General features: G+C 46.0%; 1 protein-coding gene across 3 annotated transcripts in view; it reads left to right on the top strand.

Annotated features, from left to right (window-relative positions):
* brwd3 (bromodomain and WD repeat domain containing 3) overlaps positions 1–19,572 on the top strand; it is a 140,614-nt gene that overhangs the window by 72,441 nt on the left and 48,601 nt on the right. For all 3 annotated transcript variants that reach the window (XM_085995363.1, XM_085995372.1, XM_085995382.1), the window contains exons 25-29: positions 2,411–2,518; positions 3,598–3,722; positions 4,563–4,645; positions 5,633–5,744; positions 18,520–18,581. In XM_085995363.1, the coding sequence (XP_085851489.1) occupies positions 2,411–2,518; positions 3,598–3,722; positions 4,563–4,645; positions 5,633–5,744; positions 18,520–18,581 (490 nt within the window). The remainder of the gene's footprint in view (positions 1–2,410; positions 2,519–3,597; positions 3,723–4,562; positions 4,646–5,632; positions 5,745–18,519; positions 18,582–19,572) is intronic.

Raw genomic sequence — 19,572 nt, forward strand, 5'->3', positions numbered from 1 at the left:
GAAGAAAATGGTGGCCCATGCCCTGTACGCAGCAGTGCGATCCATGGCTTTTGATCTGCATAGACTGGCGAGGCTCTGTTTTGCATCATTTCCACGTTCGCTACAGCAGCAATTTTTACAACTGCCTTATGAAAAATATATTTTTGTGGGACAGGTGAGCAATTGCTGGAACTGTTCACAATAAATTACAGCAGAACATGTTTGCTTTGACTGGAATGTCTGTGTAATGCAGAATTCCTTAACAATTTCCCTTTGCTTAACTGCTAGGCTTTGCTGAAGTCTGGTTTAGGCATAGATTTTTGTGCCACATCCAGGGATCCTGGGCATCGTACCCTAGAGTGTGATAGTCATGATATTGCTCACTGCTATCCCACCTGCAGGAATTTGCAACTGTATGGTCAAGGCTTGCTACAAATGTGTGCATCTTCGAGACAATTGGAAGGTTGCACTCTTCATTTCACAAACATTCGTAGGGTAGTCCTTCCTGTGGGACCCTGCATGGTAGCAGTATTATCAGCCAAGATAGAGAAATTATTAAAATCAGGTGTCAACCATGGCTCAGTGGTAGCACTCTTGCTTTGGAGTCGGAAGGTTGTTGGTTCAAGTCCTACTCCAGAGACTTGAGCACATAATCTAGGCTGGCATTTCAGTGCAGTACTGAGTGAGTGTTGCACTGTTGGGGGTGTCGTCTTTCGAACGAGACATTAAACTGAAGTCCCCGTCTGTCCCTTCAGACGGTGGTGAACGATCCCATGGAACTACTTGAAGAAGAACAGGAGTTCTCCCTGGTGCAAACATTTATCCCTCAACCAGTATTGCTAAAACAATTCATCTGGTCATTATGTCACTGCTGTTTGTGTACAAATTGGGTGTTATGTTTCCTGCATTGCTGCAGTGACTACACTTCAAAAGTACTTCATTGGCTGTGAAGTGCTTTGGGATGCCCTGAGGTTGTGGAAGGAGCTATATAAATGCAAGTTTGTTTTAATTCACCCTGATCAGAAGAGAACAGGTTCTAGGTATTACATAGGCATGGTCATAGCACATGGAATCGGGGATAAGTAGCAGAATGGATAGTAAGCTGGCTACAAAACAGAAAACAGGGAGTAGGGGGTTATAGGTAGTTACTCAGACTGGCAAAAGGTAGGAAGTGGTGTTCCACAGGGATCATAAACAGTTTGGACTCTGGAATTGAAAGTACAATTTCAAAATTTGCAGACAGCACTAAATTAGGGGGTGGGGTAAGCTATTAATACAGAGGAGGACTGCGGTAAAATACAGGAAGCATTAATAAACTTGCAGTATGGGTGTGTAATTGGCAAATTAATTTCAATATAGATAAGTGTGAGGTGGTACATTTTGGTAGGAAGAATAAGGAGGCCACATACTCCTTGGAAAATAAGTGTCTAAATGAGGTAGAGGAGGAGAGGGATCTAGGGGTACAGATACACAAATCACTAAACGTAGGTTAGTAAGGCCTTTTTATAAAAAAAAAAAAAAAGTAAACCAAGCACTGGGGTTCATTTCTAGAGGGATAGAATTGAAAAGCAGGGAAACTTTGTTAAACTTGTAAAGAACCTTGGTTAGGCCACATTTGGAGTACTATGTAAAGTTCTGGTCTCCATATTATAAAAAGGATATAGAGGCACTGGAGAAGGTGCAAAAAAGATTTACGAGGATGATACCTGAACTGAGAGATTATACCTATCAGAAAGATTTAACAGGCTGGGGCTCTCTCCTCTAGAAAAGAGAAGACTGAGGGGGTGACCTGATGGAGATCTTTAAGATTATGAAAGGGTTTGATCGGGTAAACATAGAGAAGATCTTTCCACTTGCGGGGTGACCAGAACTGGGGGCCATAAATATAAGATAGTCCCTAATAAATCCAATAAGTAATTCAGGAGAAACTTCTTTACCAAGAGAGTGGTTAGAATGTGGAACTCACTACCACAAGGAGTAGTTGAGGCGACTAGCATAGCTACATTTAAGGGGAAGCTAGATAAACACATGAGGGGGAAAGATATAGAAGATTATGTTGATGGGGTCAGATGAAGTAGGGTGGGAGGAGGCTCATGTGGAGCATAAACACTGGCATGGACCAGTTATGCCCAAAGGCCCGTTTCTGTGCTGTAAATATGATATGTTGTTAGTTCCCAAAATAACTTGCCAAAACTGGATCTGATCTAATGCTAGCTATAGAGCAGGATGAGGGGAAGCAGGAGCTTTTCTCAGCAGAAATGAAGATTACTTTCTATATGTTATGAGATGTCCTGTTGAGAAATCTGAAATGAAAGTTGGTAGGAATGAGTGTGGAAAGAGAATTGTTCATTGAACAGATTTGATGCATTAAGAGAAAATTCATGCCCAAATTGAATACCTGTGTTTTTAAGAGTTTTGGCTATCCTTTCAGGCTATATATTTTCGTCAAGGGCATGAAGCATATGTGAAAGCTGTTAAAAAAGCAAAAGTCTACAGTGTAAACCTTCAGAAGCAACCATGGATCAAATTAGAACTCCGGGTGAGTGTGTCTGTTTATAAAGGTAACTGCCGTAAATACTTTAGTTGCCCTATCTTGAAGCTCCTGGTTGGCTTCTCATTTATGTGCTGGAACTGCTTATCCGAGTATAAGACAATCTGCCCCCCACCCCCCAAATTAGAACTATTTACAGGAAACTTTCGATTAACCGGCCCCTAAATAACCGGAACGCTCTATCCACCGGCAAAATTCAGGAGTCGGTTCAGGTAACTTTTTTTACTTTTAGTTACTTTTTTTACTCCATTTGTTGCTGTGCAAGGGTGTAGCTGAAGCTGTTGCTAAGCTACAGAGACGCTTGCAAATTGTGCCGATTGTTTTGAAGCTAAGCAACAGGGTTTGTTGCTTTATACGGAGCTCTGAGCTCCGTATCTTTTACTATAGCATTCGGTTATCCGGAATTGTTGATGAACCGGCAACACGTCGGTCCCGTCCGTGCCGGATACCAGAAAGTTTCCTGTAAAAACAAATCCATGGCATGCGTTTAAGATTATATAGCTTTTATTCACCACAACTATCCCCTTCATATTGGATGGTCGGTGTCCATTAATATATTTTCCATTTTCTCTGTCCTTTGTCATTTTAATTGCTGCATTTTGTTATTGATGTGATATTCACCTGCAGAAGCTATACAGCTTTCAAAGTTTCAGACAGATTCATTGATTTGAAAAAAGCAGGCTGATAAATACCAATGACCAGAACCCAGTGAATTTAAACTGTTAAATCCAAGAGAGCTGCCAATCAAAAATATGTTTGAGCAAATCACGCAATAGTTTTACTTAATTGCTTGACTCCTCCTTTGGGCACCTGTTTCTGACAAACTAATTGTAACAATTGCATTAAATTGAAGAACTTGTTTTAACCCGTTATGTATTGAAATTATAGAAATGTTTTCAGAAGTAGATTACCTTTTCATAATCTGTGCATATGATGTTGCAGAAAAATAGAAAGGGCGTCTAAACTTTACGAACTGGTGTTTTTCATTTAACCCAATAGATCTTGTATCTCTACTAATTTGGCATTTTATGGCCAAACATTTTTCATATTTTTTCACTAAACAATAGGAACAGGAAATTGTAAAAGTTGTTGGGATCAAGTATGAAGTTGGGCCGCCTACATTATGTTGTCTGAAGATTTCTCTTTTAGACCCCATCACTGGCAAAATGACTGGAGAATCTTTCTCTCTTAAGTAAGTAACTCTTAAGTTTAAAATAGGAAAACATACAGTTTCATATTTTAGGCAGACACTCTTGCCTTTCCAAAAACAGTAAACTTCAAATTTTCACTTGCAAACCAAACCCTTAGTCAAGTTTTCTAAATCAGTACAGTGTATTGAAGAAATTATAGTTTTTTTACCATGTGCGTATACCCAATGATATTTGGCAAAAGAGTGGCATGGCAATGACTGAGCAGAGTCTCAATAATGTTTCTCTGCTCGAGTTGTGGGATGTTGGTTTGCAACCATAATTCTTCAGATGATGCCAAGAGTTAGTTATCAAAACATTACAATCTGCACTTTTCACAATAAAAAAAATGAAAGGATTTAATTTAAGTAAGCTCTTATAACTCAATGTTAAACTTTAAATGTTTTTTGAATAAGATTGTATTTTTTTGGAGGATTCTAGAGCAGCTGGAATTTAACCATGGTCATTTCAAACTCCTAAAAACAAGTTAAACTCATAAATTAAACAGTGTCCAGGAGGCTCTGCAGATCAGGTTTTCTGCAGCTATATATTCCTATATTTTTGAGTAGTATTCCCTGACAGTAGGTGGAGAGGAGGAAATGAGCAAAAGCAGCTCAAGATATCATTCTTTCTCTTTCCTCCCCCCAACAGGCTCTTTTCTCAGTTGTACTGCACCTCCATTCAATGCTTATCCTAAAGACCCATTTTGTATGTTAAATTGTTCGGTTCTGATCTTTTATAAAAAATAAATAAAATGAAATAAAATTAGTTTGTATGAAGTTTTAAGTGTCTGACTGCACTGACCGTCTGTTGGTGGTCTTACAGAGTATCTTTCAATTTTTCAGATACCATGATATGCCAGATGTCATTGACTTTTTAGTGTTGCGGCAATTTTATGATGACGCAAAAAAGAGAAACTGGCAAGTTGGTGAGTTTTCCTCAGTTGGATTCCTACTGCTTTCCCTTTGGAATTGCCAGCGAAAAAAAATTACTCTGTCACTTATTCAGTCTTTCTCTACTGGTTAATGATTGGATTTTTTTTTTTAATTGGCCTTTAGTTTAGCTCCAATAAAATCCCAATGTTTCCAAAACAGCACTAACTTCCAAAATGGAAAGTGGCCATTTGAATACATCCGTAGCCAGCTAAGTAAAGTCTTATAATGATGGGCCTTAAAATAAACAACATATCATCTGTGGTATTGCTGATGGGGAGTTGGAAGGTACTCTTTAATAATCGGGCTGTTTATGCCATGAGAAGAAAAATATTAGGGGTACTAATTTAGAGGTTGCATAATGCAAATTCCATTTTTTGTCAAATGGTATTCTGGCATTTTTTTGTGCTGATTTGGATATCAAATTCCACAACTGCCCATTATTCTGTGGAAACAGTAAATGGCCAGTATCAAGATGCACCAGCGTATGGTATCTGATATTTAGCAGTGCTGGGTATCAGATCTTTAATATTACTAGGCTGGCTGCGCTGTAGTATGGTTCTGGGGTGGGCATCATAGAGTATGGCAGCACTGAGATAGAGCTGCTGGGGATTGGCAGCATAGAAAGATGCCTTCATTTGGCACTCCTGTGGAGGAGGAAGTTGACAGAGCAAAGATAGGTTCATGTTTTTGGGTGTTAGCCCAGTTTTAGCAAATTAAAGTAGTGAAGGTTTATGATAGCTCTAGACCCATTTCATTTGTTTGGTATTGCCAAAGAAATGCAGCCTTTTATTGTGCTGAACCTTTGCATTTCTTGTATTCAGACAGATAAGGAATACATTGAATTATTAAAGCTGTAGCAGTGCAGACTTGCAGCAGTGGAAAAATGACCTAATAGAAATTCAGGTAGAAGTTAAGTTGCAATTGCTATTAATTAAATACTTTGAGGAATATTTAAAATTGTTCTGTTACTGTTTTACCAGGGGACAAGTTTCGCAGTATAATAGACGATGCCTGGTGGTTTGGATCAGTGGAGAGTCAGCATCCTTTTCAGCCTGAGTATCCTGACAGTTTATTCCAGTGTTACAATGTTTGGTGAGGAACTGTTTTCTTTTGGATTTTGTTAATAACTTTCACAGATGTATTACATTTGATTTGAACAGAGTCAAGAGATGGGACTGAATACTATTCCAAGAATGATTTATTTACTAGAACATATACAGTGTATTCCAGATATCCAGCACTTCAAATCAATTGAAATTCTCCTCTGGCATCCTGGCCCTTAAATGGCTAACTCCCCACTTGCTGCTGGCCTCCATCCTCACTTGTTCCTCCACTTCCCCTTTGCGAAAACTTTGGCCCAGAACTTGGTGTCGGGGGCTTGCCGCGCGTGCAAGCCCCCGATCTGCACTCACCCTGCGCGCTGACATCTGAAGCCCGGGCCTGCTTGCATTTCCTGTCACAGGCCCAGTTCAGATGTCAGCGCGCAGTGCTTACCTGATCCAGCGGCGTAGTTAGTGCGATGTGCCGGCTGGGATCAGGTGAGCACTGTGCAGCCAATCAGGGGAGGGAAGGTTCATTCATGAGTTTGACAGTAAGAACTGTCAAACTCATGAAAACTACGGGGGCTCAAAACACACTTTAAACTTAAAATAAAAATTTAAAAAACATCCCAATCATTAAATTAAGTATAAATAAGTTTAAAAAAATAATTTAAACAATTTTTTTTGAAAAAAATATCTCTATATATATTTATATATATATATATATATATAAGGATACTTCTGTCTGTCATTCCATCTGTCTGTCTGTCTTGAATTAACTCGAAAGTTATAGAGTGTACCTACACGTGCGTTACGTCGAAAGAAAGCTGACGATTCCAGAACCGTCCTAAGCGTATTTACGTTTTGGCCGGACAAAAATTGCGCCCGCGGTATCCAAAAAACGTTCAACATTCCGCTCATTAGCATCGAGTGACGTCGAGGTCGACCAATCGTACGGCGGGTTCCTGGCGCGTGTGGCCGGGCCCTCCTACGGTCGAGTGACGGGACGATTGACCAATCCTACGCTTCGGTGACCTGACGGTCCACCAATCGGTGCCTGTGTGGGCGGGCCTTATCGTTCTGAACCGAGGTGAGTCGCCGCCATCTTGATTCCAAACTTTTCATTTCTTTTTCCCGCTTTCTGCGCCTTTATAAAAAAAATTTAAAAAAAATATTCCTTTTAAAACAGAAATTCTTTTAAAAAAAAGTTAATTACTTTCAGAAATTGTTTTTAAAAAAAGTTAATCACTTTCTAAATCTTTTATCTCATTAATTTTCCTACCTTTCCCCGTTTTTGCAGGTAGGCCCCTAAGCCTGGGCGTCTGTTGCCAGCCATGCTGGACCCTAGGCAATTGTTTTGTGGCAAGCTCCTCCCACCCCTCACCCGCCGCCCCCCCCCCCCCCCCCCCTTCGGTCTCCCCCCTCACGTGATGGTTGACCAATCCTATGGCGTGTGTGGGCGGGGCCTGATGCTTAATAAGACAGAATAAATAAAAGTTACTTTAGTCTTCGAGCACTGGAGTGACTGCAGCAACTATTGCAATGTAAGTGAAGAGATAGAGAATAAATAATTCAGTTTTTATATCTTCTAACTTTATATCTTCTTTCCTTAAAAACTTTCGGCTTTTGTATATCTTCTAACTTTATATCTTCTTTCCTTAAAAAACTTTCGGTTTTCAAAAGGCGAAAGTTTTTTAAGGCAAGAAGATATACAAAAGCCGAAAGTTTTTAAGGAAAGAACATATAAAGTTAGAAGATTTCCGATTTTGTACCTTGCAGCTACTTTTTTTTAAAAGTAAAGAAATGTTGCAGTTTTTAATTAAGAAAAAAAAAATTTCCGTGCTTCCAACCGACATGAGAAAATGGCCGCCGGCTTCTTCACGCACCTTAAAGGCTGGCCGCACCCGCCCTGAAGGCTGGCAGACAGCTTTTTTTTCTTTCTGCCCCCGCCCCCTATCCCCTCTCTCCCGCCCCCACCCCCCCCCACCTCTCAAGGGTGCAACCGGCTCTGGAGATCGGGAGGGGAGGAGGGTTACCCCGGCAACTGGGCCCGGCCATCTTTCATCCTGGCAGCAGTTCAATGCAGCGACACCACAGCGCCATATTTGATCCTGGCGGCACAACAATTTCCTCGTGACGCCATCTTTGATCATGGCGGAACTTCAATGTGGGCCCGAACAGCGCCATCTTTAGTCTGGGCTTCCCGGTTTCTTCCTCCTTCCCGCTCTCCTTCCCCCTCCCTCCCTCTCTCTCTCTCTCTCTCTCTCTCTCCCCCCCCCCCCTCTCTCCCCTCTCCCCCTCCCCCCCTCCCCCTCTCTCACCCCCCCTCCCCCTCACTCTCCCCCCCACCCCCTCTCTCTCCCCCCCTCCCCCTCTCACCCCCCCACCCCCTCTCTCCCCCCCTCTCCCCTCCCTCTCCCTCCCCCCTCTCTCCCTGCCCCTCCCTCCCTCCCCCCTCCCTCCCACCCTCCCCCCTCTCTCCCACCCTCCCCCCTCTCTCCCTCCCTCCCCCCTCTCCCCTCCCTCCCTCCCCCCTCTCTCCCTCCCTCCCTCCCCCCTCTCTCCCTCCCTCCCCCCTCTCTCCCCCCCCCCCCTCTCCCTCCACCCCCCTCTCTCCCTCCCTCCCCCCTCTCTCCCTCCCTCCCCCCTCTCTCCCTCCCCCCCCCTCTCTCCCCTCCCTCCCCCCTCTCTCCCACCCTCCCCCCTCTCTCCCTCCCACCCCCTCTCTCCCTCCCCCCTCTCTCTCTCCCTCCCCCCTCTCTCTCTCCCTCCCCCCTCTCTCTCCCTCCCCCCTCTCTCTCTCCCTCCCCCCTCTCTCTCTCCCTCCCCCCTCTCTCTCTCCCTCCCCCCTCTCTCTCTCCCTCCCCCCTCTCTCTCTCCCTCCCCCCTCTCTCTCTCCCTCCCCCCTCTCTCTCTCCCTCCCCCCTCTCTCTCTCCCTCCCCCCTCTCTCTCTCCCTCCCCCCTCTCTCTCTCTCCCTCCCCCCTCTCTCTCTCTCCCTCCCCCCTCTCTCTCTCTCCCTCCCCCCTCTCTCTCTCTCCCTCCCCCCTCTCTCTCTCTCCCTCCCCCCCTCTCTCTCTCTCCCTCCCCCCTCTCTCTCTCTCCCTCCCCCCTCTCTCTCTCCCTCCCCCCTCTCTCTCTCCCTCCCCCTCTCTCTCTCCCTCCCCCCTCTCTCTCTCCCTCCCCCCTCTCTCTCTCCCTCCCCCCTCTCTCTCTCCCTCCCCCCTCTCTCTCTCCCTCCCCCCTCTCTCTCTCCCTCCCCCCTCTCTCTCTCCCTCCCCCCTCTCTCTCTCCCTCCCCCCTCTCTCTCTCCCTCCCCCCTCTCTCTCTCCCTCCCCCCTCTCTCTCTCCCTCCCCCCTCTCTCTCTCCCTCCCCCCTCTCTCTCTTCCCTCCCCCCTCTCTCTCTCCCTCCCCCCTCTCTCTCTCCCTCCCCCCTCTCTCTCTCTCCCTCCCCCCTCTCTCTCTCTCCCTCCCCCCTCTCTCTCTCCCTCCCCCCTCTCTCTCTCCCTCCCCCCTCTCTCTCTCCCTCCCCCCTCTCTCTCTCCCTCCCCCCTCTCTCTCTCCCTCCCCCCTCTCTCTCTCCCTCCCCCCTCTCTCTCTCCCTCCCCCCTCTCTCTCTCCCTCCCCCCTCTCTCTCTCCCTCCCCCCTCTCTCTCTCCCTCCCCCCTCTCTCTCTCCCTCCCCCCTCTCTCTCTCCCTCCCCCCTCTCTCTCTCCCTCCCCCCTCTCTCTCTCCCTCCCCCCTCTCTCTCTCCCTCCCCCCTCTCTCTCTCCCTCCCCCCTCTCTCTCTCCCTCCCCCTCTCTCTCTCCCTCCCCCCTCTCTCTCTCCCTCCCCCCTCTCTCTCTCCCTCCCCCCTCTCTCTCTCCCTCCCCCCTCTCTCTCTCCCTCCCCCCTCTCTCTCTCCCTCCCCCCTCTCTCTCTCCCTCCCCCCTCTCTCTCTCCCTCCCCCCTCTCTCTCTCCCTCCCCCCTCTCTCTCTCCCTCCCCCCTCTCTCTCTCCCTCCCCCCTCTCTCTCTCCCTCCCCCCCCTCTCTCTCTCCCTCCCCCCCTCTCTCTCTCCCTCCCCCCCCTCTCTCTCTCCCTCCCCCCTCTCTCTCTCTCCCTCCCCCCTCTCTCTCTCCCTCCCCCCTCTCTCCCTCCCTCCCCCCTCTCTCCCTCCCTCCCCCCTCTCTCCCTCCCTCCCCCCTCTCTCCCTCCCTCCCCCTCTCTCCCTCTCTCCCTCCCTCCCCCCCCCTCTCTCCCTCCCCCCCTCTCTCCCTCCCTCCCTCCTCCCCTCCCCCTCCCCCCTCTCTCTCCCCCCTTCCCCCCCAGTCGCTCTCTCTCTTTCCCCCCCCCCCCCCCCCCCCCAGTCGCGCGCTCTCTCTCTCTTCCAACAACAACATGCCCTCGAAAAAGCCTCGGCACCGCCAGGCACTCCAGCTAGTTTTTAATAAAAAAGGGTCTAAAACTAAACTTACCTTATTGTAGATTCTTTAAAATAATAAACCTGTGGAAATTTTTTTTCTAAATTACACTAAAACACCACTTACCTGTAACAATAAATACTTACGTGTGCTTTTTACAAGCGTAAAGATCGGAGGCCTTTACACATGCGCAAATCCCCCAAAACAGAGGAAAGCCAAGACGCACGCGCTGCCCCCTACAGCTCTTCAACTCTTGGGTTAGAGGAGAGGAAATGCCGGTTTTCAGCGCATGCGCTGTGCATGCTGAAAACCGGCATTTCCTCCGGCCAGACGCGTGAGTACCCCTTCCGTACTCACGCGTTTGGGGAGGAATTTCTGCCCCAACGTGTTAAAATAGAGTGTTTTCATTGCTTTTTTTTAAATAAAAAAGTTCTATTATTTAAGCAGAAAATGGCAGCTAGGAAACTCATGTTCCTATGGAGAGTTTGATATTTTATCTGCTGCTACAGTGAGTAAAATTTTTTAGTGTAAAATAAAATAATTCCCAAATGGCTAATAGGGATTGAAAACTACAAGTGTACTTGAGCGGGATTCAAATCGTCTCATTTGCTATTTGGCAATTTTATTTTATATTAAATTAGGTCCTCATTATTTTTCTCATTTAAAATTTTTTTGACCAATGCTAGATAATTACTGAGAAAGGAATTTTAAAATTTGAAATTTATAAATACATTTGTCACCTATTTTTAAATTTCCTAACTGCAAATCAGGGATTCAAAGTATATGGGCACTCAAAACCAACAAGGTTTAAAATCTATGACCTACCATAAGTACAACAAAGAGGTAATGGGAGATTTAATAACATAGAATCAAAAGTCTTTTGTCTATACCTTTATCTTTTTTTACAGTCTCCTTTGCCATTTTTAAAGCATCCATCTATTCCTGAAGCTACTCTCCTGTTACACCCATGGGCCATTCTTGTGTTTATGCTGTATCTGAGCACAGATCCATAACCTCTGAGTGCTAACTCCAGTTTGTTTTTGCCGGGTACTCTTGGCTCCGCTGGAGGTATGATAGGAGGACACTGCGGCTACTTAAATTTGGGACCCTGAAAAAGTTGGATCCTGGACACCAGCTCCATATTGATGGCGCATTTACAGTTTCAGCAGCTGTATAGGATTAAACAAATGATGTTGACCATATATTCATACTGTTACGTCCGTGTATAATAAACGGACTGCGGAGAACGGTACAACAGGTGTTTACTCAACGTGGCTCAAACTGCAACTGATCTGTACAGATTACTACTCAGGGTTATATACAGGTGTCACTGCCGGTACTGCAGTATACATGAGCTGTAAAAGATAGTTCCCCACTTAAAGGTATATACATTACAATTCCTCCCCTTTTAGAGTAACAGTACCATAACACTCATTTAACAGTTAAATATCAAACTAATTACAATTAACACTTTTAACATTCAACATCAGCTGAAAATAGTCTATTTATATATTCAGTCTTTGGGGAGGCTTCCTGATCCTTTCTGCATAGCGCCTTTCCCGAGTGTCTTGCTCTTGGTGCGGAGGCGATTCTGGCCCCCTGTCGTCGGTTGGTTCATCAGCTTCCGATGCTACTGTTTCTGGGGTAGATGCTACCTGTACGTCGGGTTCATCACCAGGTACGTATGGGCGAGGCATGGGGTTGACTTGTTCCTGTGACTCTAGGATCTGGTCAGCATGGTGTCTCACGATGCCCTCCCCAACGTCCACTGTGTACATTAGTGGGCCCTGCCGTGTGCATATCGTTTCTGGCTGCCATTTTTCTGTTCGGTAGTCGCGGGCCAAGACTGGTTGCCCTACATTGAAGCTCCTTGTTGGCTTCTCATGGATGTGCTGGAATTTCTTACTCTCAACATCTCTTCGTACGTTTGGTCTGAGCAAATCCAGGCGAGATCTTAACCTTCGGTTAAAGAACATCATGGCTGGGGCCTGGTTGGTGACTGCATGTGTCGCATTCCGGTAGGCGAACAGGAAATTGTCCACCTTATGCTGCAGCGGAATGTTGTCATTGTACATAGCCTTTATTGCCTCCTTAAAGGTTTGTACGAACCTCTCGGCCAATCCATTTGTGGCTGGATGATATGGGGCGGATGTGTAATGCCTTACCCCATTCTTTTTCAAGAACCTCCGGAACTCTTCGGACACAAACTGTGGTCCGTTGTCGGAGCAAATCTGTTCTGGCAAGCCATTCCTGGCAAAAATGGTCCATAGGACTGCAATAGTTTTCTCCATGGTGGTGGAGGACATTTTGATGACCTCGGGCCATTTCGAGTGCGCATCCACGGCTATTAAAAACAGAGTCCATGAATGGACCAGCAAAATCAATATGCACCCATTGCCATGGAGATGAGGGCCACTCCCATGGGTGTAGAGGGGCCTGTGGTGGTGCATTTTGGACTTTCTGGCATCCTGAGCAGCTCTTGGTCAGGTCCTCGATTTGTTTATCGATTCCCGGCCACCACACATAATCCCTGGCTAGGCTTTTCATTTTTACCCCTCCCAGATGACCCTCATGAAGCTCATAGAGCACTCTATCCCTTAACTTGGGTGGAATTACCACTCGGGATCCACACATTAAGGTCCCCAGGCACACTGACAGCTGTTCTCTCCTTGTCGAGAATGCTGGCAACAGTGAGTCGCCATGTGCTGGCCATCCCTTCACCGTCAAATCATATACCCGAGACAATGTCGGGTCATTTCGGGTTTCCTTTTCGATACAAGCGTTAGTTACCGGTAGGTATTCAACTATAGTCGAATGGAATATTTTGACAGGATCCACTGCTGGTGCTTCCTCCGCAGTAGGCAGTGGCAGGCGTGATAGCCCATCAGCATTTCCATGCTGTTTCGTGCCCTTCTATTCAATCTCATAGCGGTGCACCCCTAGAAAAAGTGACCATCTTTGTAGTCATTGCGCAGTCATCACCGGAACGCCCTTCTTCGGATTAAAAATGGAGACAAGAGGCTGGTGATCAGTCAGCAAGGTGAACTTCTGCCCGTGCAGATAGTGATTGAACTTTTTCACTCCCCACACTAGGCCGAGTGCCTCCCTGTCAATCTGGGCGTAGTTACGCTCGGCTGAGGTTAGTGATCGTGACGCAAAGGCTATTGGCCTCTCTGAGCCGTCCAAGAATTTGTGCGACAGCACCGCTCCAATGCCGTAGGGTGACGCATCACATGCCAACTGAATTGGTAATGCTGGGTTGTAATGGGCCAATACTTCTTTCGATGTGATTAGTGTTTTGCTCTTCTGGAAAGCACGTCTACATTCGTCACTCCACTTCCATGGCACCGCAGTTTGCAGTAGGGTGTTCAGTGGTAGTATTGTAGACAAATTTGGCAAGAACTTATGGTAGTAGTTTACCAGCCCGAGGAACGACCTCAGTTGTGACACATTTTCCGGTGCTGGAGCCTTGACTACTGCCTCAATCTTCTCTGGGGACTTATGTAACCCCTCTTTATCGATAACGTGGCCACAATACGAGATCTGTTTTCTAAAAAACTCGCATTTGGGGCGGTTAGCTCGGAGCCCATATTCCTGCAATCTAGTGAGCACCTGCTCCAGGTTGGCAAGATGATCACTGTCATTTTCGCCCGTGACCAGGATGTCGTCCAAATAACACTGGGTCCCTGGGATCCCTTGCAGGACTTGTTCCATTGCCCTCTGCCAAATAGCCGGAGCTGATGCTACCCCGAATACCAGCCGGTTGTATTGGTAGAGATCTTTATGGGTGTTGATTGTGAGGTATTTTTTTGATGCCTCTTCTACCTCCATTTGCAGATACGCCTGGGCCAGATCAATCTTAGTGAAGCGTTTCCCTCCAGATAGCGAGGCGAAAATATCTTCAATCCGCGGAAGTGGATATTGCACGGTGTGAAGGACCGGGTTCACTGTTACCTTAAAGTCCCCACAGATGCGAACCTTCCTTGGTTCCCCAGGCGTGCTGCTCAACGACTTTTTCATCACAGGGATGATGGGTGTAGCGCGCTCGCTCCAGTCTACCTTGGACAGTATACCTGAACGTTCCAGACTCTCCAGCTCTGCTTCGACGGCTGGGCGGATCGCATAAGGTACTGGTGTGGCCTTAAAAAATTTTGGGCTTGCGTTTTCTTCAATTTTAATCATCGCTGTCATGCCTTTTAGTGTTCCGAGTCCTTGCTGGAACACTTCTTTCGCGTCAGTTAGGATCTTTGACAGTCGCCCAGGTGTGACGTCGTCATCCTCTTTGTCAGCCACAGTCAGTGCCTGTATGGAATGCCAATCCAGTTGTACTTTCTGGAACCATTCACGTCCCAGTAATGGTGGTCCTCCATCTTGCAACACATACAGGTTTAGTTTTGGTGTTTCCTTACCGTTCTATATAACGGTCACCCTTATTTTTCCTTTGGGGTAGACTTTTTGCCCCGTGTACGTCTTCCAAAATAATTTTTGTGTCTCTCAAGGGTATGTGTGAGAATAGCCACTCGTAGTCCCGTCGGTTTATGACTGTTAGGGCTGATCCTGTGTCCAATTCCATCTTTACCTGGACTCCTGCTATCTTGAGAGTGACCCAAATAGTTCGGTGATCCTCCGTTGTGACCACATTATGTAGTTTCAGACAACTCAGTTCCCTGCTTTCGGATTCATTATCACTCTTGTTCGTCTGAACTATTCTCCGTCATCTTATGTACGTTCTTGTACTTTCCTTTGGTAGGTTTATTATTGCTGGTTTTCTTTCCCGACCTGCAGACTCGTGCTATATGTCCTACTTTTCCACACTGTCTGCACACTTTGTCTTTGAACCAGCAATCATTCTGGTCGTGTGTTTTGCCGCAGCGATAGCACTTCTCTGTTCCATATGACATTTCGTTTGTGCCATATTCTTGCGGTCTCTGTTGTATCTCTGCAACGCCCCGTGCTGCTGCTTCATATGATACCGCAATGCTGAAAGCCTTTTCCAGCGTAAGGTCCTTTTCAGATAAAAGCCGTTTCTGGGTTCCTTCACTTTGAAGCCCACACACAAACTTGTCCCTTAAGGTATCTGCCAGTCCCGCTCCAAGCTGGCAGTGTTTCGATAGTTTGCGCAGTTCTGTTAAATAATCAGCATTGCTTTCATCCTTCTGCTGGTTCCGTTTGTGAAACTTGAATCTTTCTGTTATCAGCAGCGGTGTGGGGTTTAAATGTTCCTTTTAGTATCGTTACTATGTCTTCAAAACTCTTTTCCATTGGCTTCGTTTGGGGTTACTAGATTTCGTAATAAACCATACGTCTTTGCACCCATTAAATTTAACAACACTGATGCTTTCTTGTCATCTGACACCTCATTTGCCTTGCAGTACACCTCTATTCGTTCGACATATGTAGTCCAATCTTCGACTTCATTGTCAAATGCGGTGATACTGCCACTCTTCGGCATTTTGGGTGTGGTTTAAAATGGCGTCTCCCGCGCTTTCCTTCCTCCCCCGCTGCTGCCAACGCCGCTTCCGGCGGTTCTCGTGGCAATGGCGGCGCCCTGTAGGTTTCGCGCGCTTCTGCGCTGCTGCCAACGCCGCTCTTGGCGGTCCTCGTGGCAATGGTGGCGCCTCGCGGGTTTCTGCACGTCTCTCTCTCCCTCTCTTTGACGCTGCTCAGCCCCTGAACACCGGCTGCGCCCTGTGTGCTCTGCCCCCTCTCTCTCTCCCGTCGACGCTGCTCGGTCGGGCTCTAGCCCGCCGCTGTCCGGGAAGGGTCTGCGCACTACCTGTTAGCCCGTTTCGCTGGACCACCTTGACTGGAAAGCCAAGCCTGGCTCTCGACAGCCTCCCCCGCAATTCTCGAGTGGGCGGTTGCCCGTGGTCGACGCCCGAGTCTCTGGCCTTGACCTCCAATCCACTGATCTCCAGGAACGAATCCCCGGGAGGTGATGCACAGTTGCAGGTAGGTTCGAACCTGCCTCGTCGCCAATGTTGCATCCGTGTATAATAAGACACAGACTGCGGAGAACGGTACAACAGGTGTTTACTCAACGTGGCTCACACTGCAACTGATCTGTACAGATTACTACTCAATGCTATATACAGGTATGGTCACTGCCGGTACTGCAGTATACATGAGCTGTAAAACATAGTTCCCCCTTTAAAGGTATATACATTACAACCAGGGTATCGTCCAACAGCTTTATTTGAAAGCACAAGCTTTCGTAGCGCTGCTCCTTCGTCAGGTGAAGCTTAAGCTGTTGGACTATAACCTGGTGTTGTGTGACTTCTCACAATTGTCCATCCCAGTCCAACACCGGCATCTCCACATCATGAATTATAAAAGAGTTTGATGTCACTGAGCCAGCCATCCACCAAATCTATAATGAACAATGAGATTCTATTTTGAAGCAAGTGTTGACATAAAATCGTTGGGTAAATCTAAACTCGATGACGTTTGAGCAGAACTTCTTGAATGGTTCAAGGCAGCGTGCGATAAAAGAAATCTCACTGGAGTTTCAGAAATTTTTTTATTCGAATATGCTGTGGCGTACCGATCACAGAAAGGACACAATCCGCTTTTCGGTCCGTAGACTATAAATCAGGCGTCATGCCTTTAAGAAGGATCACACCTTTAAGAAACTCGATCTGCAACATAGTTAAGCCCAGAGCGGGGGAGGAGCAGTCGAAGCTGTGGACTGATGAAAAGCAGTCGGACTTGGTGTAGTCTCTGACGCCATTTTGTGTTCAACATGTGGTCTCAACAATTAAACCTTTTCTGTTGAACCTCTCTGAGTTCAGTATTTTTTGCTAGGAGTACGTAGACTCCTACATTGGTGACCCCAACGCTCAGGACCACTCCTAAGCGTAACCATGGCTGACACAAACGCGTCAGTTAGGATCTTTGACAGTCGCCCAGGTGTGACGTCGTCATCCTTTTTGTCAGCCACAGTCAGTGCCTGTATGGAATGCCAATCCAGTTGTATTTTCCGGTTCCATTCACGTCCCAGTAATGGTGGTCCTCCATCTTGCAATACATACAGGTCTAGTTTTGGTGTTTCCTTACCGTTATATATAACGGTCACCCTTATTTTTCCTTTGGGGTAGACTTTTTGCCCCGTGTACGTCCAATCCACTGATCTCCAGGAACGAATCCCCGGGAGGTGATGCAGAGTTGCAGGTAGGTTCGAACCTGCCTCGTCGCCAATGTTACGTCCGTGTATAATAAGAAACGGACTGCGGAGAACGGTACAACAGGTGTTTGCTCAACGTGGCTCAAACTGCAACTGATCTGTACAGATTACTACTCAGGGTTATATACAAGTGTGGTCACTGCCGGTACTGCAGTATACATGAGCTGTAAAAGATAGTTCCCCACTTAAAGGTATATACATTACACATTGAGTTTTTTTGGGTTACATGAAACTTTGTGCTATCCGGCACCGACGGGACCGAGCTGTTGCCGTTCCCTCAAAACTGCCAGACAAACCAGCGTTAATGTTGAAGCATACGGAGCTGAAAAGCTCCGTATCTGGCAACAAACACTGTTGCTTAGCAACCGCTTCTAAACAGTCAGCCGTACCTTGGAAGCATCTCTGTCGCTTAGCAACAGCTTCAGAGAGACTTTGCAGAGCCTGACTGTTGGGGGTAAAAAAACCACGAGAAGAAAATAAACCTAACAAAACGGCTCCTGGTTTTTGCCGGTGGCTCGAGCTTGCTGGACATTTAGCCTCCGGATAACACAAAGTTTCCTGTATATAATGAGAAATGGGAGTTAGTCTTGGATAAGACCTTCTGGTAATCAAAACAGTTGAAACTGCATCAGTTACACACGTAGCTCACTTTGAGGAAAGAAAGAGAAGACTTCCATTTATGTAGAGCTTACTATGTCTTTGTAAAATAGCTGCTGTGTTTGCTTACAAACTACTTACAGCATTTCAAACAGCAAGATGAATGACAAATTATATTTTTGCTGGTGTAGGGGATGAATGTTGGCTAGGACACCTGGTGAGCACACTGCTCTTTGAGTAGTGCCATGGCAACCTTAATATCCTGAGCCAGGAGATCCGGGAATTGGGTCTCTGTTTAATGTTCCGTGTAAAGGATGGCACCTTGGCTCCTTCAGTACTGCAATGCTCTGTTGGCCTAAATTATGTGCTCAAATCTGAAGGGCTTGAATCCACAGCCTTCTGACTTGGAGGTGAGAGTGTTAACAACTGAGTCAAGTTGGCACACTTGAAAATGGATCCAAGTTTCGCAGCTTGAACTGTCTTCATTGAGTATCAGTTAGTTCTGTCTTTTGACTGCAGATCTTTTAAAATGATAATTTACATAGGTTTATTGTGACGTGACTCTGGTAGGATCTTGTGTGTATTCTTTTAAAGCTTTGAATCTGCATTTTAAAAAGTTTTAAATTGATCTGTGGTATTTCTAGCTGGGATAATAATGAGCTGGAGAAGATGAGTCCATGGGACATGGAACAAATTCCTGACAATGGTAGGACACTTAAAATAATTTTTAATAATACAGTATTTAAAACGCATATACAATAATAGAATTAATTGTTCATGGTATCCCTGCATTGTTCGTTGCATATTTGATAACTATAAATTTATTTCAATAAATGTGGGTCATTTTCCTTTGTTACATGCCATTTGGAATTTCCGAAAAAGAAAAGCTTTTGTCGGAGCAATTGTAGAATGTTTCCCCACATAAAATCAGGTCTCGAGATTCTTAGCTCTGTTTCAAATTACAGGTGGCAATCGTTAAATTATGATGCCACAGCAATTCGTCTATTCGCAAGTTAATGGCTCAGAATTTGCGGTCGGGATGTCGGCGAACTGGCAGCGTTCGCCGTCATTCCGCCTTTAAAACTGACTGAGATTTCCGCCTGCGCCAAATCCTGAAGTTGCAAAGTTGCGGTCTGTCAATGACGGCTCCAAAACTGTCTGCGCTGTGCCCCCCTCCACAGAGTCAGCAATCAGTGTAACCTTGTAAATCATTGAAAATGCCGAAAATTTCAGCTCTTCCGCAGTAAGTACACTGTTAAATTCTCCACTAAAATTAGACCCAAAGGGTTTAGGTGTAACTGGGGTTTTAACAGTGTATTGACGGCTAAACAAATGTTAAGTGCCTGGAAAACTAATTTTAATTTTGTGCAGTGTGAAATTTGTCCATTTTAATAAAAATTAAAATTTTTAAGAAACTTTTCAAAAAATTAAACAATTTTTTTAAGTTTGTATCATTATTTTAGGTTTGCTTTTTTCCCCGAGAACCCCAATCTTTTTTTTGCACTAACTAGTTTAAAAAGTTAGAATTTTAAGAGCTTGCTTACTTGTTCGTTGACTGTGAGAATTCTGCCTTTTGATTGGCTGCTTAGACAGCCTGTTGACGTCACAGCAGTTTGAACAAGGGGATCCCCATTAAATTCTGTTGAATTGAATTCAAGGTCGGGAAAACCCGAAGTTCTCGACACAGGGATTGCGAT

This window comes from Somniosus microcephalus, chromosome 1 (assembly GCF_052327205.1).
Source record: "Somniosus microcephalus isolate GS21.2 chromosome 1, FLI_Smic_1.0, whole genome shotgun sequence".
In the NCBI taxonomy this organism is placed as follows: Eukaryota; Metazoa; Chordata; class Chondrichthyes; order Squaliformes; family Somniosidae; genus Somniosus; species Somniosus microcephalus.